Consider the following 24,161-nt stretch of genomic DNA (forward strand, 5'->3'; position numbering starts at 1 on the left):
TTTATTTGGTCATCAAACTTTTGGTACTTGTGTTATAATTATTAAACTTATTATTATTATTATTATTACAATCATTGCTGTTAAGATTAACCGATGTGGTAGGTTAAAGTCTTTTTCCAAAAATAAATATTCATTCACCATAACAAGGTAATAAATTATAAAATATGATAAACTATAACGGTGGTCACTAAACTTTTAGAGTGTTTTTATTTGGTCATCAAACTTTTGGTCTTGTATTATAATTATTAAATTTTTTTATTATTATTACAATCATTGCTGTTAAGATTAACCGATGTGGTAGGTTAAAGTCTTTTTCCAAAAATAATAAACAAAAATCCTAAGATTCTAAATTGATAATTGTCGTAAAGGTTAAGTTTTCGATAAATAAAATAATCGCTAATCAATTTCAAACAGTGGGATAGTACCAATTTTAAGCTAATTCGACGGTTGATATTACCGGATCAAAAAGTTTTAAATTTTAGTTTCAAATAGGATTTGAGGAGATTAGGAGGTGTCTAGACGAGTTTGAACCAAATGAAAGAAATAGTAGAAGAAAAAGAGTAGTTTGATGATCTTTTCGACTAAAGAAACCACTGAACGATAATGAAAAAGTAAGCGACGACTATAAACTTTTATAGGGTTTTTGACGTGTCACATCTGCTACTATTGTTGATTTAACAACAGAATGATCGAAATACATTTTTTTCTCAAAGACAATAACTCCCGTATAAATTTTTCGATTCCAATGATTAAAATGAAAACATCTTAAAAGTTGAATAATTATTAGTATAGTTTAAGTTATAAAATAATTTATATGATTCAAACAACATGGTCATAACCTTTTACTATTGTTAATTCTTAAGTCGGTGTTAACTCGATGTTATCTATATTAGAATCTAAGTTTGATTAAAATAAATAATTAAAATATCGAATCGTAGACTTGACCATATGATCATCTCTACAACTTTTATAAATCTAGCTAAGGAAAGGTGGAACATGTGGCATATCAAGTGTGGAGACGTGACTCTAATTAAATATTTTAAAGTATATATTATAATTATTACATGTTTAATGTTATTTAAATGAAACTATAAACTTCTTAATCTAAGTGAGTTAACTAAGATCATGCCTAAAAGGTGCGTTCTAACATCTAATAACTACTTTATCCCACTCATGCTTGTCTAGATTTTTGTTAATTAAAAAGTGAGTTAAGATGACTATAGTCGATTAATCTTTCATTGCAATCGGTGATTCTTATGAATTGAAAAAGATAATGAATAATAATTTTAAAACTTAGGAAAGAACGAGAGCTCCAGAAAGAGTTTTCATTCAATTTTATATGACAATTTATATATGTGAATTTAGTGTTAATGTCAAATTTAAAATTATGATAATTATTTGTAGGTCGACGGGATGAGTAGATTTAATCATCATGTAATAAATTTATTTGGTGATAAAAATAACAATATCACTTTAAATGATTGTAGCAGTCCAAAGACTTTAATTTTTTTTAGAGAATTCGAAGAATGAATTTTTTTTCAACAGAAATACAATTTATGAAGAAAATCTAAAAGATATAATAATTTTTAAAATAGGTTAAAAACTTGTTTAAATTAATTATAGAGAGAAAGTGAGAATATATAGATAAAAAGACATGAGATAACTAATGACCAATTGGTCTATTAGGATTAAACACTAGATTATTCAAACAATATCATGAATTTGAATTCTTCGATTAAGAATCAGACAAAGTGGATTTAGTGTGCCGCCCTGTAATAGACTCTGTAAAATCTAATCTAAATTACTTAATCAAGAAATTAGATACAATTAATTAATTTTTAAAAAAAGACAGGAAGTAATAAGAGAACGTGGGCTTGCGTGCTAAACTGACAGGCGGGAGGGCCGCATAGATGGGTGATTATTGCCCTTAAACTCCACTTGCCTTCTTACCCCGATGACCACAGTATGGCGTATCTGTCTTCCTCTTTTTCTATTTGGTATTATGAATCATCCTTCTTCTTCCTCTTTTATTATATATATAACTTATATATTAACAAAACATAATTATTAACAAGCCTAGCCCGCTGCTTCCTTCCATGCATTTGTCTGTTATGATTATACTACCAAAGCATATCTCTCTTGGATCTTCTCATCCCATAACCCCAGTTTTCCTCCTCTGACAAAACCAAAACCCATCTCTTTCTCATACTCTCTCTCTCTATATATATATTTGCTTAAACTTTGATTTTGTTGGTTTAATTATCTCCGGACGCAACAATGTCAAGCAGAAGATCACGTTCCAGGCAATCAAGTGGTTCCAGGATCACTGATGATCAGATTATCGACCTTGTTTCCAAGTTGCAACAGCTTATCCCTGAGCTTCGTGGAAGACGATCCGACAGGGTACCTAATCATTGTTTTTTTTATTTATTACGTTTCTTTCTTTCGTGTGGCCATTGACTGATGTGTTTTTCCGACCAGTCTTTGGCTTAATAGACAGGTTTAAGGTTTTAAATCTCATGAAATGTATCAATTTCGTGTTGGGTCATCGTTGTTGTGTTTCAGGTATCGGCTTCCAAGGTGTTACAGGAAACCTGCAACTACATCAGGAACTTACACAGAGAAGTTGACGGCTTAAGCGACCGGTTATCTCAGCTATTAGCTTCGGCGGACACCGATAGCGACCAAGCAGCCATTATCAGGAGTTTGCTTATGGAATAATCAGCCTGAAAGATTGAGCATCGCTCAGTTTTTCCATATATCTAGGGTTTGTTTATGCAGACAAGAGTTGAACAATATGGGTGTAGTTTAACCCTAGTCAGTGAGACACTTGTATACTTATCGAGTTTGTCCTCATATATTTATAATATAAAAATAAATTATAAGTTTATTTACAGCTATACGTATTATTATTATTTCTGTATAATGCCATAATCACTTATAATCCCTAAACGAAGGTCATGTATCCATTAAATATGTTTAAACCTACAATTTATAAGTAATAATAATATAATCAACTAATATTTTATCAATATAATTAAGTAGTATTAGTAAGAAATTTTGAAAATTTGAAAGATTGTCTTGGTTTGTTCAGGGTGTCGTGCATGAATCTAAAGATGGATATGGCAAAGTTTTCAAATGTATAGAGGAAACCTAGATGGCTACGGTTGCATATACTATTATTTGAAAATAGTTATTTTTTAATTAGTTTAAGGTGATAGAAAAAAATTACTTTTCAATCATTACAAAATGAATGTTCAAACATTTTTATAGACGTGTGTTTGAACTAGAGATTTTTAAGAATAACAATAATCCCTTCAACTACACAAGTTACCTGGTTCGTGTAATATTTATAAGAATAAAACATGAATTATTAACTATGATATTAGTTAAAATGAAAAAAAAATTACTAAATAAATTTAATGGATGGCAAGATTTGGCAAAATGAATAAGATAATCTAAGTGGGATTTTTGAATTCCAAATATAATCCACCTCAGAGATTATTTCCCCATCTAGGGTGAATTGAATAGTACCAACCTACAGACGCCAGGTGCTTCACGCATTTTCAAACTAAATATGAAGACTCCACGACTGCATGGCGTCTTCAGACAAGTTGAGAAAACCTCAGGAATGCACGACGTCTTCAAATCAATAAGAAGCCCAGGGCCGGTCCAATGAGTTTTAATGCCCTAGGCGAGATAATAATTTTATGCTCCTATACTTGTACCGTATAATAGACAAAATATATTTTTTTTAAACAAAAATGTAATAGAAATTATAGTCAAACAATATCAATACTAATACAAACCAAAACCTAAGGCTACAAATATCACCTAAAATGATGCATTCGTGCATTTTTTGAAGCAAAAACATCTATTATTTTACGATAATCAAGACTTTGTAAAAATTGACTTTCGATGCTTAGAATTGCTAATCCGTTCAATCTTTCTTGAGTCATCGTGCTTCGAAAATAGGATTTCAAGAGCTTCAATTTTGAAAAACTTCTTTCCGCGGAAGCAACCGTAACCGGTACCGTCAACAAAATTTTATATGCTATCAACACATTAGGGAACATATCCATTCTTCTTACAAACTCCATTATTTGAATAGATGTCCATGGAATTTCACTTTTGTGTGCTTCATCCGGTAACATTTTCTGCAAAATTTGTAACTCCATAAATAAATCATTTCCATCAATATCAAATTCTTCACCATTTGTCAAATTAGACTCAAGATTTAAACAACATTTTTTTAGTTTGTCATCAAGTAATGAAATTAACTTTGAACCATCAAACAAAAAACCAAATATAGACTTGAAATGTTGCATTTGTTCAAATCTACTTTTCAATTGAACAAGAGCCATATCTACAAGAATAATAAAGTAATCCTTTCAAAATGCTTCTTGAGAAGATTGTTGTTCTCTTTCGGTATTTGGAATTTCATCAAATTGTTTTTTTCTATAAGAAATACGTTTTTTAGGAAATTGAGGTTCAACCCCAATATTATATGCTATTTCTTTAGCTTCATTAATAGCATTGCCAAACCCAATTTCCCTATATTCTTCAAAGTAAATAATTAACCCCTCTAAGTTTTTAACCGCAACATCAAGAAGCATATCTTTGGATTGTAATTTCTTACTAACCAAATTAATTCTAAACAAAATTTCATGCCATATAACTAAACTTAAAATAAATTCAAAACTAGAAAGTTCACCATTTACTAATGATTCGACATCTCGACACACTTTTCCATCATCACTAATTTCGGCTAATCTTATTAAAGCTTCTCTTATTTGAGAGAATTGAGTTTTTATTGCTTTAACACTTTCAATATGACTTTCCCAACGAGTAGCGGATAATGATTTAAGTGTTAGTTCATTTATAAATTCAAGTAAAACACTCCATCTTTTTGTGGAACTAGAAAAAACATTATAAATTGTTTGACATGTACCAAAAAATATTTTTGCCTTGTGACAAGAATTTGACATATCACACAAAACTAAATTTAAACTATGACACCCACAAGGCATATAAAAAGCTCTACGATTTATATCAAGCAACCGTTTTTGTACACCATTGTGTTTTCCTTTCATATTAGCTCCATTATCATACCCTTGACCACGAACATAATTAATATCTAAATCAAGAGATTTTAGAGCATCTTGTAAAATATTAAAAAGTTTTAGACCGGATGTTTCTTCTACAATTAAAAACTCTAAAAAAATTCTTCTACTTTTATTGGAACACTTGTCACATCCACACATCTTATAATTAAAGTCATTTGTTCTTTGTGACTTGCATCCGGAGTGCAATCAAGAATTATAGAAAAATATTTTGCATCTTTAATTTTTTTAATAATTGCACTTTTTACATCCAATGCCAACATTTCGATTAATTCATTTTGAATTTTATGACTAAGATAATGATTATGTGTTTCTTTGTCTTGAATTAATCGAAAATGTTCTTTCATCACAGGATCAAACTCAGCAATCATTTCAAGTATACCTAAAAAATTACCATTTGAGTTTTCATAAATTTTTTCATTTTTGCCACGAAAAGCCAAATTATTTTTTGCTAAACATTTCACAACAGCAATAATTCTAACCATCACTTCTTTCCAATGTTCAATATCTTTTTTTATCATTTCTTGTAACTCTTTATCAATTGTTTCATTTTTATTTAACCTAATTCGTGTTTCGGTCCAAGTTCTTAAATTAATCATATGATCGGAATTATTTTCATGTTGTTTTAATGTTTCACCTAAATGTCTCCAATCATTTATTCCTTCAATTGCTAAATTACTTTTAGTCCGAGAGGTTTTAAATAACTTACAACAAAAACAAAAAACTTTATCAAGTTCTTTTGAATACACTAACCATTTTCTATCACAACAATCACCATTTCTTAATTTACGAATAAAAAAATACAAGAAAAATGTCTACCATGTGCATCTTTTGGAAAAAATTATTAGGTTCAATTTCTCTATTAGGCCCTTTTTCTATAAGTAAATCTTTCATTTTTGAATCTAAGTCATCCCACACTCTAGGATCAAAAATATTAAAAACACTTGATTTATCTTTATCAACAAATTCATTATTCTCACCATCTTTAGAATTATCAACCGAATCATTAGGTGAATCATTGGAATTTCCAATATTATTATTAGAAGTATTATATGAATCATTGAAATTTCTAATAGGATTATTAGAAGTATTAGGTGAATCATTGGAATTTCCAATCGGATTATTAGAAGGTTTAATCGGTTTAACAATAAATCTATCTAAAGACCCATGTAAAGAATTAGACATTTCTTGTTCTTGTTTTTTTCGTTTTCTATTTTGGGCACCCGATGGTTGTTTTCGAGGTAACATATTTAAAAGTAATCAATAAAACAAATATAGTAGTAAGTAAACTATAAAACAAATATATTAGCAAGGAAAGATACAACCTGACTGGTGATTCGAAGTTTATGTTGTTGACTTGTTCTTTCTCACAATCAACTGATCTGGAAAAATAATAAGGAATCACTCTAAAAAAATGTCTTGAACGAAAATATTTAGCCACTGTTTTTTTTTTCTCATCAAACTAAGTTTGCCACTACACAATCAAAATTCAAACAATCAAACAAGCTCATAAAATAAATATTTAGCCACTGTTTTTTCCATCAAACTAATTTATGAAAAGGCACCTAAGTCTTGGGGACTATAAACTAATTTACCCTTAGACTTCAGTGACAAAAATTTAATTTACCCAAAAAAAACCTAAATATACTAAGTTTGCCGACTAAACATAAAAAAAATGTGTGCCGACTAAATATGCAAAAAATGAGTAAGTTGAAGCGGCGGAACGGTTCCACCTAAATTGGTTCTTTAAGTTTCAATTCACTTTGATTATTTACTATCAACCCAGCTCAATTTATTTTAATAAAATGAATATATATTAAAAAAAATCAAAGCCAGTTGGGAATGCAACATTTCATACCACCCTTTGAATTATTAAAAGACAAAACTTCTATATTTAAATAAACAAAACTATTTTGGATCCAAACTCCAAATTATTTCACACTGCCACTCCTCTCGTCTTAGTTCATAACAAACTAGACTTCCGAACCTAAATCGAGCTTCTTTCTATCTCTTACCTTTTGAAAACCGTAAGTCTTTCCGATGAAAACTCCAAGTCTCCAACGATCCTCCAATGACCAACGATTAACAGGTAAACAAGACTTTCGCCTCTCTCTGTTACAATTGTTTTCCTTTCAAAGAAAAAATAAACCCTCCCCTCTCTGTTACAAGTGTTTTGAATAGGATGAGGATTTTTAATCGAATGGTTGCCTTTGCTCACTCCCTTTTCGTGTATTTCGCTTGCTAATGGTTTTTTTCTTGAATGGTTTTTTCAAATCCTCTTTCTTCCCCCTTTTTGTGCTCGAAATGGATCCCATTTTCTATTTTTTTTCCACCGAATCCTGATTGTCCTCTTGTTGATTTTCTTCGTTATTTGGTGAAGTGAAATCCTGCTTGTCCTCTTGTTGATTTTCTTCGTTATTTGTTGAAGTTAAATCTCGAAAATTTAGGGATTTAGGTTGCTTTTTCTTCTTTGACTTAGGGAATGATTGGTAGATATTGAATTTTGATAATTTGGGTTACTGCTTGCAGATTTGGTGAACGACAAGGATGGAGCTGGCAGCTTGTTTCACTGGATTAATTTTTTTAAGTCAAATATGTATATACTATATATATGTGCTTATAAACTGATGCCCCCAATATTATGTTGCCCTGGGCTAAGGCCTAGGTGGCACATGTATTGGGCCGGCCCTGAAGAAGCCTTAATTCAAAAACTAATATGGTGAATGCATTATATGATAAAATTATTTTTTTGAGAAGGAAGCCGGCAAGACCTATTAAAGCCAAGGAGATTTCGATTTCGATTTGAAGAGTGGAACTACAAAGGTCAACCCCGGAATCTGTGAACTAGGGGTGAGCAACGAAACCGAGAAAACCGAAAAATCGACACGAACCGAGTAAAACGGTTCGGTTCGGTTCGGTTTGGCTTTAAACGGTTCGATTTTCGGTTCGGTTTAAAGGCTTCATTTTTTTGATTCGGTTCGGTTCGGGTTTTTCATATGAAACCCATTTGTTCCATATTGAACCGAATAAGCAATTTTTGTAAAAAAAATTATAGTTTCAAGTGATTTTTTTATTGAAAAACCGAACCGAACCGAATCGAAAAACCCGAACCGTTAAAAAACCCGAACCGAACCGAAAAAACCGGTTTCGATTTTTTCGGTTTTTTAACTATTCGATTTCGGTTTAAATATTGAAAAACCGTTTATTTCGGTTCGATTCAGTTTTTGGTAAAAAACCAAACCGAATCGAACCGAATACACCCCTACTGTGAATAATGGCTCACGTGATTTAGTAGTGCACACTAAATTCTCTTTTCGGTCTAACGTTTTTTCATCAGTTTCTATTCGAAATAGGTATAAAATTCGTGATACTCCTTTTTTTTTATCATAAGACCGTGAAAAATGAAAAGGGAGAAATAAATGAGCTAATGCTCTCATTTATCCCCCTTTTCGGTGAATTAGTGCCTATGCTGTTTACATCTAATTTGATATTTGTCAAAACTAAATATATGAATTTAATTTCGAGGTTTAAATTGATACTGCAATTTAATTATCTTCTCAAAATCAATATTTATAATAAATAATTTATTTAAATTAATTAGAATATTAAAATCACGTTAAAGTACCAAATTACATCATAAAATCAAATTTATGTTTCTAACTATTTTTTTAATTTTAAATTGAACATTACAATTTAGTTTAAATATCTAACTAGACAAAAAATAACTTAAATATTAAATTAAATCTTGAAATCGAATTCAAGTTTTTTTTCCCTGAAGTCCTCGACGGTCTGATCGTAAGTGACCTTTTACGTACATTATTCATTTTTATATTCTGAATTTTTAATGTGAAGGTTGAATTTGGTTAGTTCCTTGAATCGGAGACTTATGGAGGGAGAGTGATTGACTCAGTGCCCATCAGGGTTCCACACGGGATGAATTGGAGGTTGAAATGATCGACGATCCTCGGCATCAAGTCGAACCGAATTCGTCTTCTAGCTCTCTTTCGATTTCTTTCTCGTCTTCATCAACGAGGATTCCCAAACGGAAACTTACTCATCGTCGTGAATCAAAATCAGATCTAAGGGTTGTAGCTTGATGATTCTGGCTCGATGCCTCTCATGTACAGGGTCCTATGATACCACGTGTTTTGTATAATTGTGCATGACAAGATGTTGGATGGCAGTCGGGAACATATGGGATTTTCAACTGCTGCTAGTGGGGTTGTTAGGAATCTTAAGGGAGAAATTAGATCATTAATAGAAAATTAAATTATATTCTAAAAATCTAAAAATTTCAAGGGACGGTCCCTCAGCCCCTCTCGTCCATCCTTGAGGCTGGCACGTGATTTTTCATGGGGTTAAGTTTTACAGTGATGAAACAAACAATTACGGACACATGTTGTGCTTTGTTCCATTGTTTACTGCATTTAGGTATTCTCCTAATTCTACAAATTATCTTGACACAGAATGTTTCCTTTCTTGGAAAGTAGAGCCTGTGCCATATAGCAGCATTTCTTGTTGCTGTGGTAAGTAGTAGGCATTATCCATTGAACTTTCACACTGAAACTCTTCTAAATATTCTCATATGAGTTGACCTTGAAATAGTTATTTCTGCTACTGTCTAAGATTAACAATGCAGAATCATGTGAGAGGCTAAAAAATACTAATTTATTGTAATTCATATACTAAGACAAGAGCAAAAATATTACTCCTACTAAACATAGGATTACGAACTTCCTACCTTGTGGAAACAAATAGCCTGTTTTCTCCAATGAGATCTATGAACTACATTACCAAATCCCAAGTTTTGTTTTAAAATTTGGGATCACTGAACCTTAGGGTTGCAATGATTGTATACCCATGGGACGGTAAACAAATTAGAAATTGAAACACACACACGCACACGAAGAGGTTTAAGTGTAAAGCTCAAAACCTGTTTAAACGCGTCGTTCAGACCTTTCTCTTCTTCTGCAGCTTCTGCAACTTCTTCCACTTGAGGAATATTTGGTAAGACAACCCGGCGAAAACCATGAGTATGCAACTCCATTGCTTCGTGGACAATGGATTGCCACTCAGCAGAGAAGACACCACGATGCTGAAGAATTTGCGTGTTGTGGTGATGGTTGTGTTTGCCAAGGAGCCGAATCGCCTTACGGTCAAGAAAATGAAATTCTGGCCAATGGCACCGCAGAGGCAATAGAACAAAATATCCTGAGCAGCTTCCGGATGTTGCTTGCAGAACCGGACTGCCTCAAAACCACTAGCTTGTGGCCACCCAAACATGTAGATCATGTTGTATAAGGTACCCCATAAGTTCATTCCCAACATTATATCCCAAGCACTTGTCTTTGGATACCTGAGCAAAGAAAAAAAGATGAATGAACCAAAGTTCTCCTTTGGGGGAAAAACAGTAAGAGTTTTGCTCCTAAATTTACTTGGAAAGCTTATTCGATTGACTAACAAACTATAATAAAAAGGATCAAAACAGCAGTGCATAATAAGTGTCTAACAAAATACCAAGCACCAAAGCTAAAGTACAAAGAAGGTTTCGACAAACATACCTAGTATTTATTGAATCCTGAGTGGCGTTAGTAAAGCCATCAAATGCAAGGTTTAAAAAACAGAGCCCATATCCAAGGGGTGCATTAGGATGTTCCAACTTGCTAATTGATTTTTTGCTAGTCTGGAATAAGATCTGAGCAGACATATGAGCAAAGCATGACTTGGAACTGAGATTTCATGGGGAGACTTAGACATGTAGTCATCAATATGCCTAGCGAAGAAGCAAGAGGTCAATTAGAACTAGAAAAATAGTGACATTGTTATTACAGTCCAACAAATAGTACATTTCTCACCTTGATAAGTGCAAACATAGATACCCCTCCCGCCACAAGGAATGTGCAGATATACTCAGGGAAAGAGTATCGAATACCATAGACTAGAGTACCCATCAGCATGACTGCATAAGGGAAAAATACGTTATTTTTTTTTATAGAAGTTGGAGGTCTCGTTAAAAACTCCCTTCGTATTCGTTCACATACTAAAGGTATATTAACGAACATTGAAAGGAAGAAAAGAGTACCTAAAATTTTATTGATAAAATACCCGATACAAAAGACACCCCGGAATATCCTCTCATGGTGATGTACACCATTACAATATACACCTTAACCTCATATAACCTCATCCAAAGCCACAGTCTAATCACCTTACATCTAATTACACCATCAGCAGTAGGAATAAAACAGCGCAACAGAACATAATACAAATTAAAAGCAACACCTACAACCATATAGACTAAAACAACCACAATTGAAGAGACAAGATCTAATGGGACTCGTCTTCTTCAGGAGCCCAAGAGTTTGGTTTGAATGAAGGCTCTATCTCATGCACCATGACCTTGAAGAAGTTGTCACCAACCTTCAATTCCACAATCGCATCAATTCTCGCATCAACCTTTTTGAGGACTTGAATTTTTGCCCGATCAAAGGATGATGGAGACTGACAACTTTCGTCGATAGCTAGTAATAAACCCCACTTATCAGCAATGTTCTTGAAAGTATCCCAATTCCATGCGTGAAAAGGAACACCCTCGCAAACTAACCATACTCGACGACACTCCATTACCAAACTCTCTGACCAAGCTTCGACTAAGGAGAACTACTCTGCGAGAATCTTTGATTTATCGTTCTTCACACTTCTCAAAGAAGCATTGTCTTCGAAAATCATTAAAATCGCATTACCAGCAGCTCTCATTAAGGTGAAGCCAGTGAGGCCATTCGCTTGCATTTGTCTGGCGAGATGACCAATTTTGACAAAGTCCTTGCACCACCCCACTAGACAATTGCTCAACACCTAAAGTTTTTCTTCATCTATAACATCTTCAACTTTAAAATTATTCTTCCTCGAAACATCTTCCATCCCAGACTTGCGAAGAACACCTGTCGAGGACTTTCTCCAATAGAAATGTCGAGGTTTGAATTTAGCGAAAGAAACACCAATTTTGCTGCTGTCGATACGAGAGCCATTCATTTTTGAGATCGCTCTCCTTGCTTCTTCGATTGATGCGAAGCGAATAAAACCAAAGCGAACTCCTTTTGAATTCCTTTTATTTGGGATAAAAGAATCAAGTATCCGACCATGAGAGCAAAATAAAGATCCAAACCTCTCCTAATGGATCTTCTCTGATAAATTTTCAACAAATAATGTGAAGCATCCAGACTTGTCAACTCTGCACCCCTTTGTGATTGACTCCCTGGATCCCTCGTGTACACCATTTACTGTAGACTTGTCATCGCAATACACCGCTATTACAGGCACATGAATACTAGGAGATGCTACAGAAGATGGATTTGGCAATGCAGTACTGGAGGAACATGAGAACCTCCATACTTGTCCAAAGCATCAGAATCTGTAACTACAACTCTTTTAACAACAAGATTCTTCCTTGCCATCTCGATGTGCAATAGGGACTTCAACTTAGCATCAAAAACCATTTTCTGAAGGGCATCCTTGGCAGCAACTGCAAATTAACAGTTGAGAAGAGAGCGAAACCCTTGGGCTTATCTCCCTTGAAGCTCAAATGCAAATCTTCAAAACCTGGAAGCCATCTCAGAAAATTCTGCAGCTCTCTCTCTTTGACATCTTCAGGCAGACCCATAATGAAAATAGTGTGAACTACATCATGATGAGAAGGGTGAGATGGCAGAGAATGCGCGGCTGCAGAGGGTGGAGGAACTTGGACCGGAGGTCTCTGCTGAAGAGAAGGGAGGATTCCAGCACCCGACATATAATGAAACTGTTGAAGTAAAAAATCCAGTGACCAGACGAAATTCCTGCAAGCTCGGCGATGGAATGTTGTGACTGCCGGCGAAGAAAAGAAGGGTGAAGGTGATGAAGAGATTCCAACAGGAAAAACTTAAGTATGAGGAAAGAAGAAGCTGCGGAGAAGACCTTCAACTAACCATCAGAGATGGTTTAGAACGGGAGAACACCTTGACAGAACCAAGGTTGTTCTATTTTTGACTAACCGGACAAAGAAAGAATCTCAGATGATGACAGCGAAGTCCGGACGCTAGAAGAAGGGATTAGTTCGCAAGAGAGCGACGAGCCTAGTGGAATGAGGGTGAACTGGAGACGGACACCGGCGTAAATCTATGAAAAATGGCGTTTAGATCTGCGCCGATTGAATGACTTTCTCGTAAATCTGATCTGGAAAATGGAATCAGAGTGAGGAGACGATCTTCCAGAGGAAAAACGACGGCCAACGAATGATCTGGAAAAATACGTTATTGATCATTCAGAAACATCATGATACATGGTTCCTTAACCTAAAGAAAATTTAGGAATAAATAACATATTCCTTATAAACTACCAATTCAAAGTTATTAATGCTTTGCATGATACATCAATTTACTAATCAATGAAGAATCATGAGAAAAAGATAGCTCCGAGAAAATAATGTATATCTAACCTGGAATCATTTTTGAGGATTTTGCCAGCACCTGCAAGTAGGACGAACAGCATCAAACGTTAAAAGTTGAAACCAATCTAGCTGTCCAAGGAGAAATCAACAGCAACCGTAATACCAAGGACTAAAGCCTCATCACTAACCAGAAAACATTTGGATTCAACAATTATCAATGATGTGTCATCGATCATGGCACTAAAATAAAAAGTGTCCATAGTTTAACTTTGTAAACGATAAAAACATTTTGCCAATTACGAGAATTAGACTAGCAAAGGCATATATAATTAACTAAGAATTGGTTTATCGAATGTGGATTAGGATTGCATATCAATTATTAGATGGGCACGAAAATATGAGAGATAAAACGAGAAGATATCTAAAAGGAATGAAGAATCTAAGCCCATGCCTGAGCAGGGTAACTGATGTATTTCAATGCTTCAATTCCCATGGCTGGACCAATTGTATTCGTGATTCCAGCACTCCAATAGGTCCACCATGGTGCACCACCACTGCTGCCACTGGACCAAAGATTGATCACTGTATATGAAGCACAAGAACAAATCAATTATTCTCTACACTTCATCGGTCAATGGTATAGGAAGAGTAAACTTTATCAAAATACAATAGTATGGAAAAAGGGATGGCGAAACTCACTTATGTATGACCAAACTAAACAGATTACATTTTGTGCCAAATTAAGGAACGAAAGATGTTCAAACCTCTTCCCATCAGGGCCAAATCGCTTGGTGGATCTAAAAAGAAAAGAGACATGAAACAATAAAGTAACTTACTAGAATATGCTCACACTTCGATCTTCATTCAAGTGAAGTTCAGAATCCAAACAAATAGTCAGCAAAAAAAAATTACAAAATGAACTGTTGCCATTGAAAAGTGTAGGTTCAATTACAATAAAGTAGAAGGAATCACTGCAAGTTATTCTAATTAAACCCAAAGAATGGCCATTTTACTCGAGTGATTCTAGAACTAACTTCTAAAGAAAAATATTCACTAAGATCCATTTTTTGCCTTTTCTATCTTTGCATCTAAATCCACTTCCAAATTAACTAGAAATTTCGAATGATCTGTCGGGTAATTAAAAATGCATACCTCGGAAACTATCAACAGCAGTTAATCGGAAAAGTCCAGCAGAATCAAATAAAATAAGAGAGAACAATTTGATATAAATAGAAAAATGAATATAAATATTCAAAAAAGAAAAAATGAACATACAGAGTTTCCTGAAGAATGCCTTGGTAAATATATGCAGACCAAATCCCGGCCACGCAAAACACCAGCACTAAAGCTCGCCGTAGTCCGACTCCGGTCGCTTCCATTACGCCGCCGTTAAATAACTGTTTCTCCCTTCTTCTTCTTCTTCTTCTTCCTCTGATTTTATCTGAGAATCAAATAAGAAGAAAAGAATCGACAGAGGAGGAAAGAAAGATCTTGTAACGACCAACCTGTCAATCATAAGGAAGTAGAGCCAAGCCACGTGTGTTCATATTATTGGATTGCTGACTTCATGACTCTTCTTTGATTGGTTGTTTATTGAAACGCAACTCGGGCTTTTGCCGGTTCTCCAATCTCTACATCGACCGTCTCTTCGACTTAAAGCCATTGACTTTTGGTTCATTAATAAAAGGTTTAATTACAAAAAGTAAATGTCAAAGTTATATTTAAAGTTAATTTTAAATATTAATAATTTTAGGTGTCCAAAGTAAATATTTTGAATATTATTTTTTTAGGTGTTTATATGTAACCGTTGTTTAAAAAAACTGTTTTCTAACACGTGTGTATCTATATATATATATTTTAATTTTAATTTTTTTTAAAAATAAAAATATTTTTTTTATGAAAGCTCATGTAATCAATTTGGAAAGTGTGAGAGCTGAACTGTTTGTGGTAGTCGACTCTACTTTCCTGTATTTTGGGGTAATTACTCAAGATATCTGCAACTCTAATTTATGTGGTACAAAAGCCTATGTCACCTTGGATACAAAAATTGCAAGATTGAAGACAACATATTGTTTGCTAAAATCTTATCTGCGACCCACACCTTCCTTTGAAGACATTTTGAAACTTCGGTCCTAGTTGTCAGCCAACAGTGGTTTGGATTAGTGCAACACCAACATCCTTAAAACACTCTTGTTTTCATGTATCCAAAAGCTTTAAATAATCATGAAGTTGGTTTCCGCAACAAAATATTCCTAATAAATTGAGTCATGTGTTGTTACGATTCTGTTTATATGTATTCAGCAATTGTGTTAGCTTTCTTATACTTTATCTCTACATGAAATATAGGAGATCACATGAAAATCACTTTAACGATCTGTGAACAGCTACAAGTATAGTAAAACACAAGTCAAAGTAAAATATTCTTTACCAAAATAAATAAATTATAGTCTAAAGTTCCAAGTAATGATCTGTAAACGTCCATAAGGATATTTTTTCTAAGGGCAAGATTGGATGCAAAGGAGTTGATTGTTGAAGGCAACAAACCCGAATCCCAAATACATAAACAACAAATTGATGTTTGTGACGTATGCCATTGAAGGAAAAATAAGGTACTGTCCAACATATTTTGAAGATTTTATCAAAGCAAATATTTTCTTACTTGAAGTGACATTCAATTGTTGACTCTGCTATGGATAAATAATGTTAAACTCAAAATTTTATCATTTACGGGCAAGATTGGATGCAAAGGAGTTGATTGTTGAAGGCAACAAACCCGAATCCCAAATACATAAACAACAAATTGATGTTTGTGACGTATGCCATTGAAGGAAAATAAGGTACTGTCCAACATATTTGAAGATTTTATCAAAGCAAATATTTTCTTACTTGAAGTGACATTCAATTGTTGACTCTGCTATGGATAAATAATGTTAAACTCAAAATTTTATCATTTACGTAGGAGAGGATCGAACAAAGGCAACAACACTGCCATCATAATACATCAACTTGGAACCCAAGCATTTGGCTTTTCATGTTCTAAAATCAAGCTAGATACCATGACATCTGTCATTTTCAAGCTGATAAAAAAAAGTCACAAACGACACTACAAAGCAACAAGAGAGGTCGAGGTGATCATAATCAAGTTGACGAGGGAACCAGATAAGGATATCTTTTACTAGAAAATGATAGACGGGCACGATACCTGGCTAACTTTTAGAACATGAAAAGTTAAGTGCTTGGGGTTTCAAGCTGATGTATTATGATGGCAAACAGCTAGTGTTGTTGCCTTTGTTCCATCCTCTCCTTCAATGGAACTTTGTAAGCATACATTTGATCAATATAATGGCATAGGTAAATAATCGTACGCATAATTCAGCTTATGACATATTATCTGATTTCACCTCTAGTTTAATATCCTCATCAATGGTAAAATTTGGGTTTGATATTATTTTATCCATAACTGAAGTCAACAATTGAATGTCTTCTGTAAGTAAAGAAATATTATATCGATAAAAGCTTTAAAAGATGTTAGATAATACCTTATTTCTCCTTCAATGGTATGACTTTTCCAAACCTCAATTTGTTGTTTAAGTATTTGGGAATCAAGTGATTTTTGTTGAGTAAAAAATATGCCAATGTCTGTACAAAATATTCAGGGAAAGGGGAATCAAATCTGCCATTGATCGAGATAGGAATGTTGCTTTGTTGCCTTTCAACAATCAACTCCTTTGCATACATCTTGTTACCTTTACAAAGTTTGCCCTCAAGAAAGAGAGCATCCTAGTCGACGTTTTCATATGGCAGATTCATTGCTTTGAACTTTAAGACTATAACGTATTTATTTTGTTAAAGCATATTTTATTTTGGTCTGTGTTTCACTATCCTCGTGTATGTTCATTAGATCAATCAAAGTGGTTTTCGTGCGATCTCCTATATTTTATTTGCAGAGATAAAATATAAGAAGGCTTATATAATTGTTGAATCCATATAAACAGACACGTACCAATATATATAACTCAACTTATTACGAATGTTTTGTTGCATGATTATTAACTAAACCAACTTCATGATTATTCAAAACATCTGAGTACAACGAAAAAAGAAAGTGTTTAAGGATGTTGGCTCTACACCAATCCAGGTCACTATTAAGGCAAAAATGTTGGCTGACAATTAGAACCGAAGTTTCAAAATAAATAAACACAACGAGAAGCAAAGGAAGATGGGCACAAACCAGCAGCATCAGCAGGTGGGAGTAAAAGATTCGCAAAGGTCTTCGGCATCAGGGTGCTTGGGAATACCGATCTCCGGTATATCTCTTTCGGTTGTCTTGAAGCAACTACAAGCTGCACTGAAAGCAAAGCTATAGCAAAGATACAAAGGATATGAAACTCCGTTAGAACAGCTGGAAGAAAGATGCAACTGAAATTTAGTTAGGTTGGGATGTAGTTTAAGTGTGTGGTAACCCTATTTTATCTGAATACAATCCTTTGCCCCCACTACATGTTTATCTTGTGATTTCATGTTTTAATTTTTATATTAAATCAATTATTACTTAAATTAAATATTTAATTATATATATGTAATAAGAAATTTCATTATTATAACATTTCCATCAATGAAACTACATGATTTTAGAATGATAACAATTTTAATATAAGGTCAGGTAACAGAAGTTTTGCATTCATACGAGTACCAGAAATATGGTAGTGCCCCACTTTACTTACTGCCTTCTTCATTCGTGAATGGTAGGTGAACATTGGTTTTCATTGCAGCAGTTACTGATGGCATTGCCTTGCTTCTTCTTGAACTAAAAACTTCCTCGCAGTGTCCTAAGAACTGAAACATGAAATTACAAGAGAAACACGCTTAAACTACATCCCAACTCTTGCCAAATTTCACTTGCATCTTTCTTCCAGCTTTTCCTTAAGGAGTTTCATATCCTTTCCATCTTTGCAGCTTGTAGTTGCTTCGAGACATGCTGCTGCTCTACCGGAGATTTGCCAAGGTTTTTGGCATTGGACTGCTGCTTGGAATACCGATCTCCGTATATCTCTTCCGGTTTCACTTTACGATGTTTCTAGAAACCTAGAAATGGAGAAGATCTATAGCCGAAAAAGGATACAGCAGCAGCATGTCTCCAAGGCAATATTAGCTTGTAAAAGTGTAATAAAAGGTTCCCTCATCAACTTGATCATGGTCGCTCTCTTATTTATTAGCCTTTTTAATAAATAAATAAATTATGTTTGAGCCAAAAAAAAAGTATCCCGCATTTGTTCTAATTTGGCATGGTGCAGTACCGTTTAATTGCCAATAATGTTTGAAATCCTCAATTACTTCACTTCTTTTCTCTTCATCCAACCATTGTGACAGTTTCGCTTTCGCATTTGCTGCTCACAACTTAAATGACACTTTCACTTTACATTTGAAATTCATGTTCCTTAAAATAAAGTTATGATTCTGCTGGGCATTGCCTAATTATATGTTTCGTCTTGAATGGCAAGAAGTTTTACTTGGCATGTGCATATAATATTGAGGATCATAAAAGAAGTAAAACTTAAAAGTATTAGTATAAATTTGACTTATTAAAAAACCAATTAAAGTTATGGTTTATTTTTGTTATAAAGGGCTTAGCAACGTTTGTTACAACGATTTGTAACCATAGCATTGAATATAAATAAAATAAAATTATTAATTAAAACCTAATTGTTAAATCATCAATTTAAAATTATAAAATTAAGAACTAGGGTATAATCTATTTAACTTTGAATAAAAAATATTTAAATCAAAAGATGGTAGGTCCGGGTTTATTTGCCCAGTTTCAAAACTAAGGACCTAAAACGAAATTGAACCAAAAAATTGGGGGCTTGATTTGTCTAGTTGTAAAAGTAGGACCTAAAAAACAATTAGACCAAAAATATTTGAAGAGGCAGTGCCCAAAAGTAAACTTAATAGTTCCACTTGTATTTACACAAATCATCATCAAGTCTCCAAATGTAAGTTTCAAAGTATGATTACCGGCTTACGGTTTATTTATGCTTCTTCGAGTACTTGATGAAAAGTGCAGGCCAAGGAGCAGCATTCATTTTCATAACACAAACAACTAACAAAGCCAAAATAGTTTGAAAACATTTTTAGTGTTCAATGTTATTTAGACAGGCCATTGGGACTATTTTGAAGTTCCATAGAAACCAAACCTCGAGCCATCCATCAGCAGTCTCGCATACCCTCCTATTGTCTTCACGCTTGTTCTTACAATGGAGCCCGACATGAGAGATATTAATCAGCGGTCCAACTCTGCTCAACAACCTCGCGTACTCTCCTATTGTGTTCGCGCTTGTTCTCACTAAACATCCGAGCAGCTTCAGAATTTGCAGGGGAGTTTGGATTTGGATCGCAAAGCAATGACTGCATACACAAAAAAGAGCTGCTTAAACATGTCTAAGAGAGATGACAATAAGTGGCATACATGTTAAATGCATTACAACCATAGTTTTCTAACAACCTATCAGGACTAGAACCAAGGATTCTTAAGTTAGAGGTGCCGACATGTTCACAAGAAAAGTTACCTCTTTTCCCTCCAATTGTTTATCCCGAAGCCCAATCTCTATATGTTCTATGTGTGTATGACACAACAGGATGTCAATGCTAAGCAATATCGTAAATGATGCATGCAAAGTATTAAAGGTCTGGGTCCATCACATGAATAATGAGTTCCAGTAGCTGGTTGTCCATAGAGCTTTGCAAGGGTAACCAATGTTTTCACTTCCAGATCTTTCAGATGGAAGTTCACAATAATAGGCAGGTTGTTTCAAAGCATATACCATGACAGAGGCAATTGGAATTAATAATATTTTATTCTGTGGCCCTTAGATAGCCGCAAATGAAAGGATGAAGAAATTATATCGTACCTGAATAGATGTCAATATTGCAGCTACATCATAAATTGGACTCCATTGATTTTGTAGAATATCCAAACAGATGCTTCCATCAGCATAAACTGACAAGTTAGCAAGATAAAACACGGATCCGATTAAAAATGGCTAAAACTGTTGATTACCAAAATACACGAGCACAAAAAGAAAACTTGTATCATAATAACAAATAAAATACAATATAGTTATCAAATGATGAGAACCAGAAACTGAAGCCGAGCATGTAAATTTGCGAAGTAACATCAGCTTCAAAGCTTTGATTGTGTGGATGGACGGGTGCTTATGACACAAACAACTAGCAAATAATGGCCTTGTGTTTCCTAAACATTCATTACCTCATGTTTGGAGATTCATAAACAATGCTAATTTAATCTTCCCTGAGAACCCACTTTCATAGTAGAGGTTTACTCATTTAGAAATCACAAGTACCAAGCACTTTCTGAGTATTAGATCTTCTCATTCAGAAGTATAGTTAATAAAAATTTAAGGCATGACGAGTGACATAAGCACAAACGCTATAGTTGCACCCTACGTATTACACCTAAAATGCAAGAAAGGATAAATTTATCTTATTGCACAGATGTGTAAAAAGTTTAAGCTTGTAATAAAAAGCTTAAAAGCTGCATGCCATGCAACAAAATGAAATGTAAGATGAAAATGTGGATCCAGAAAAAAAAAAAAGAGGATTTGTCTAGAGGCTTACTATTTGGATGGAACATTCGAGATACAAAACGAACCGTTGGTGGCTTGTTTGGGTAATCTGCCGTAAACTGAAGTGTCAGCTTAAACGTACCTAAAAGAGTCAAAATTATCAGACAGATATTATTAATTTATAGTTGTTAGTAGTTTACCTACATTATATTGGGGAAAAATATCCGAACTTATACCTTATATAATCCTAAAATTCTACTATTCAAACTAAAATCCACATCAGAAATAAGCATGACAATTTTCCATCCGAAATGCAGAGATCTTATGGCCATCTTCCGAAGAAAATCCTTACCAAAATCGTAGAGTCATTGAATTTAAAGATTTACTAAGGCTCTAGTCCATGTAGAGATTGTTCCACTTCTGCGTCACTTATTCACGTGATAAATAAGTCTACAGGACAATTAAAAATGTCACTCCCCATTGAACAAATCCAACCTTCAGCCTTTTGCATTAAGTATCAGCTCATACAATTCACAGAATCTCTAATTCTATCTTTGGGCCAAAACATAATAAATTCATCATTCAGAAAACCATTCAGAGGAAGCATTTAACCAATTAATATATGGGAAACTGATAACATCATTATGGGCCTAATAGATAGATTAACATAGCAATCTTTTAAAGAGACAACCAAACAAACCAGCCCAAGAACCATAGACAAATTGATTCTTCAAACCAAAATATGCAGCAGAATTTACATTACCTCCATCCCATGGGGTGTCATCAGGCCTGCAAATTCATCATAGTATAGACATTAGCACATGTTATTGAATCTTAATCTAAAAGATACAGATACTCCATTCTTGTTTTATCATATACCCAAATATAACAGCATTCCAGAGCATAATGTTGTTATCTTGAGGAGCGCCACTAATTCCAGGAGGATCTTGCTGCAAACTCTTAAAATCTCTCATCAGTCTCTTCCTTGCAGGAGTCGACATCCTCACCTCCTCCTGCAGATTTAAAGGAAGCCAATCCAAAATCAATACAAAGATGCAAAAAGTGAATTATAAAAGCCAAAGATTTTTAACTTAAACAGGAAGCAAGACGACTAAAATCAGACTTCGCAAGAAACCAAGTTTTGTACATCAGTTCTGTAACTTTATGTAGATTGACATTCAAACCTCAATAATACTTTGAGCAGCATGCATAGACCACTAAATCAAGATCTACACGATAAGCAACTCATTCCAATCCCATAGACTCTAGTTAACATCCCATTCTAATTAAGCACTAATTAAGCACTTACAACTTAGAATCTCAAGCACTAATTGCTGGAAACATCGATTTGTATACAAAATAATATAGAAAAATGAGAAAAATGCTTAAAGATAAAGCAATTGAAGAAAAGGACCAAAGATGACAAAAAGCACACTTTTGCTTATAAATTCTGCGCAGAACAATGATTCAGCAAATCACAACCATCAAACATGAAATTAAGATTATAATTCAATTATTTCTAGACTTATTAGAACAAATTAACTCCTAGCAGAAAAACGCCGGCAAATACTCATAGAAAGTTAAAATCGCCATGAAAATAAGCTAAAAACACAAATCTAATTTGTCAGAGAAATGAATCCGAACACAGAATCCCTAACTATAACAACAACGATAAAAGAAGCTTCAACATATCTTAGCAATCAACCTAGAATTTCCTTAGACACTAATTACCACACACAAATCTTAGCAAATTAAAGAAAACAAGCAAAAGAAAATCTAATTCTAGAAATGGAAATCAAAGAACAAGAAAAGGGAACAAAAGGGCGTTCGTACAGAGTAAGCGCAGCGAGTTAACTCAGATTCTCTAAAGAAAGCTTCACAACACAGGAGAAAATAAAAATAAGTTTTCCTTCCCGAGATTTGCTCAGGTAACAAACGGAAATTTTATCAGAGAATCCTTTTCTTAAAATTCCTTTCTTCTCAATAATTATAAACCAATTGGTCCCAAAATGAAGATTTTATTTACTTTTTTTAAAAATATAACATTAAAAAAGAAAGGCGACAAAGGATTAGCACAACTTAATGGCTAATGGTAGGCACTATATCGGGTAAACTACATAAGTCATCACTCAATTTTCTTTTAACTCTTATTTTAATCATTTAATTTAAACAATTTGATTTTAATAACCGAACTATATACATTAAATTTTTTGGACACTCACCCGTTAATTTCACGGTATTATAACCTGACCTAATAAACTAATTTTTAAATATATTTATCGAAAAAAAAAATTAATTATAATAAAATCCACATAAAAAATAATTACAGGAAAAACATAAAAAAACCTAAACTAAACCCTAAATTTTCTCAAAGAACAAACATCGTAGTGTCAAGAGCCTTAACTAATGTTAGTTTTTATATGTCATTCTCTAAGAACTCAATCCAAGAAATGTATGAACATAGGCATAGAGTTGAAGATTTAAGAAGAATGTAAAATCTATATTTTAATAAAATTGATTTAGGGTTCATGATGGATGTGACATACAACAAACTTTTATCGTTCGCTATTTGATGCTTAAAAGTAGGGTTTTGATAAATTTTCGTTGTTTTTTTTGTGCTTTAAGCTTGTTATCGATTACGTTTAGGAAATGAAATAATGTATTAAAGATGGAGAGTTCCGGGTCTAATTTATTTTTGTAGAATAGTTTGATGGCTTTGTATGCATGTCGATTGTTTGATCGAATGTATATGTGAGATTATGTTTTATATAACTCGACGATTGATGGTATATTAAAAAGGGATAATTGATTGAACAAGAGAGTTGTTTTTAACCGAAGATGTACGTTAAAATTCTATGGTTACACGGTTAAAATTGAGATATTTAACTTTAGAATCGTTTGACGAAATATCTGACAAATATTTTTTTTAAACTTATTAATTAATTGATTTGTAAAGTTTAGAAATATGAAAGATGCTTAGAATTTGTTTAATAAGATGTTGAAACATGTGTTTGATTCATACATTGATTC

General features: G+C 33.5%; 3 protein-coding genes across 5 annotated transcripts; 1 reads left to right on the forward strand and 2 right to left on the reverse strand.

Annotated features, from left to right (window-relative positions):
* The first annotated feature begins 2,187 nt into the window (after positions 1-2,187).
* On the forward strand, positions 2,188-2,780 carry LOC120193348 (transcription factor PRE6-like). The gene is made up of 2 exons (XM_039195859.1): positions 2,188-2,403; positions 2,566-2,780. The coding sequence occupies exons 1-2, from the start codon at positions 2,278-2,280 to the stop codon at positions 2,719-2,721; spliced, it is 282 nt and encodes a 93-aa protein (XP_039051790.1). The 5' UTR covers positions 2,188-2,277; the 3' UTR covers positions 2,722-2,780.
* A 7,029-nt stretch (positions 2,781-9,809) lies between these two features.
* On the reverse strand, positions 9,810-14,971 carry LOC120193368 (UDP-galactose/UDP-glucose transporter 3-like). Its single transcript, XM_039195877.1, has 7 exons — positions 14,824-14,971; positions 14,248-14,345; positions 14,000-14,130; positions 13,597-13,627; positions 10,979-11,082; positions 10,685-10,806; positions 9,810-10,479 (listed from the first exon to the last, which is right to left on the reverse strand). Exons 1-7 carry the CDS (start codon positions 14,925-14,927, stop codon positions 10,074-10,076), a joined length of 996 nt encoding a protein of 331 aa, XP_039051808.1. The 5' UTR covers positions 14,928-14,971; the 3' UTR covers positions 9,810-10,073.
* A 4,622-nt stretch (positions 14,972-19,593) lies between these two features.
* On the reverse strand, positions 19,594-23,127 carry LOC120193336 (ubiquitin-conjugating enzyme E2 2-like). Of its 3 annotated transcripts, XM_039195849.1 has the most exons (6): positions 22,965-23,120; positions 22,011-22,144; positions 21,895-21,920; positions 21,184-21,273; positions 20,457-20,545; positions 19,594-19,953 (listed from the first exon to the last, which is right to left on the reverse strand). In XM_039195849.1, the coding sequence occupies exons 2-6, from the start codon at positions 22,130-22,132 to the stop codon at positions 19,825-19,827; spliced, it is 456 nt and encodes a 151-aa protein (XP_039051780.1). In that variant the 5' UTR covers positions 22,133-22,144; positions 22,965-23,120; the 3' UTR covers positions 19,594-19,824. The 3 variants fall into 3 exon arrangements, with proteins under 3 accessions (XP_039051780.1, XP_039051782.1, XP_039051781.1); XM_039195851.1 differs by lacking the exon at positions 21,184-21,273 and having other exon boundaries at positions 22,965-23,127; XM_039195850.1 differs by lacking the exon at positions 22,965-23,120 and having other exon boundaries at positions 22,011-22,265.
* Between the last annotated feature and the right edge of the window lie 1,034 nt (positions 23,128-24,161).

The sequence above is a fragment of the Hibiscus syriacus genome, unplaced genomic scaffold (genome assembly GCF_006381635.1).
Source record: "Hibiscus syriacus cultivar Baekdansim isolate YM2019G1 unplaced genomic scaffold, ASM638163v2 tig00116995_pilon, whole genome shotgun sequence".
In the NCBI taxonomy this organism is placed as follows: domain Eukaryota; kingdom Viridiplantae; phylum Streptophyta; class Magnoliopsida; order Malvales; family Malvaceae; genus Hibiscus; species Hibiscus syriacus.

Excerpts from the sequence above, each read along its gene's own strand:
- LOC120193368 (XM_039195877.1), bottom strand. The coding sequence starts at position 14,927 with ATGGAAGCGACCGGAGTCGGACTACGGCGAGCTTTAGTGCTGGTGTTT. Across the intron at positions 14,346-14,823 it reads GGCATTCTTCAGGAAACTCT|ATCCACCAAGCGATTTGGCC; the intron begins GTATGTTCATTT and ends TTTTCTTTTTAG. Across the intron at positions 11,083-13,596 it reads ATCCTCAAAAATGATTCCAG|TCATGCTGATGGGTACTCTA; the intron begins GTTAGATATACA and ends TCCCTTATGCAG.
- LOC120193348 (XM_039195859.1), top strand. The coding sequence starts at position 2,278 with ATGTCAAGCAGAAGATCACGTTCCAGGCAATCAAGTGGTTCCAGGATC. Across the intron at positions 2,404-2,565 it reads GTGGAAGACGATCCGACAGG|GTATCGGCTTCCAAGGTGTT; the intron begins GTACCTAATCAT and ends GTTGTGTTTCAG.
- LOC120193336 (XM_039195849.1), bottom strand. The coding sequence starts at position 22,132 with ATGTCGACTCCTGCAAGGAAGAGACTGATGAGAGATTTTAAGAGTTTG. Across the intron at positions 21,274-21,894 it reads TGACACCCCATGGGATGGAG|GTACGTTTAAGCTGACACTT; the intron begins GTAATGTAAATT and ends TGACTCTTTTAG. Across the intron at positions 19,954-20,456 it reads CAATATTGACATCTATTCAG|TCATTGCTTTGCGATCCAAA; the intron begins GTACGATATAAT and ends TTGTGTATGCAG.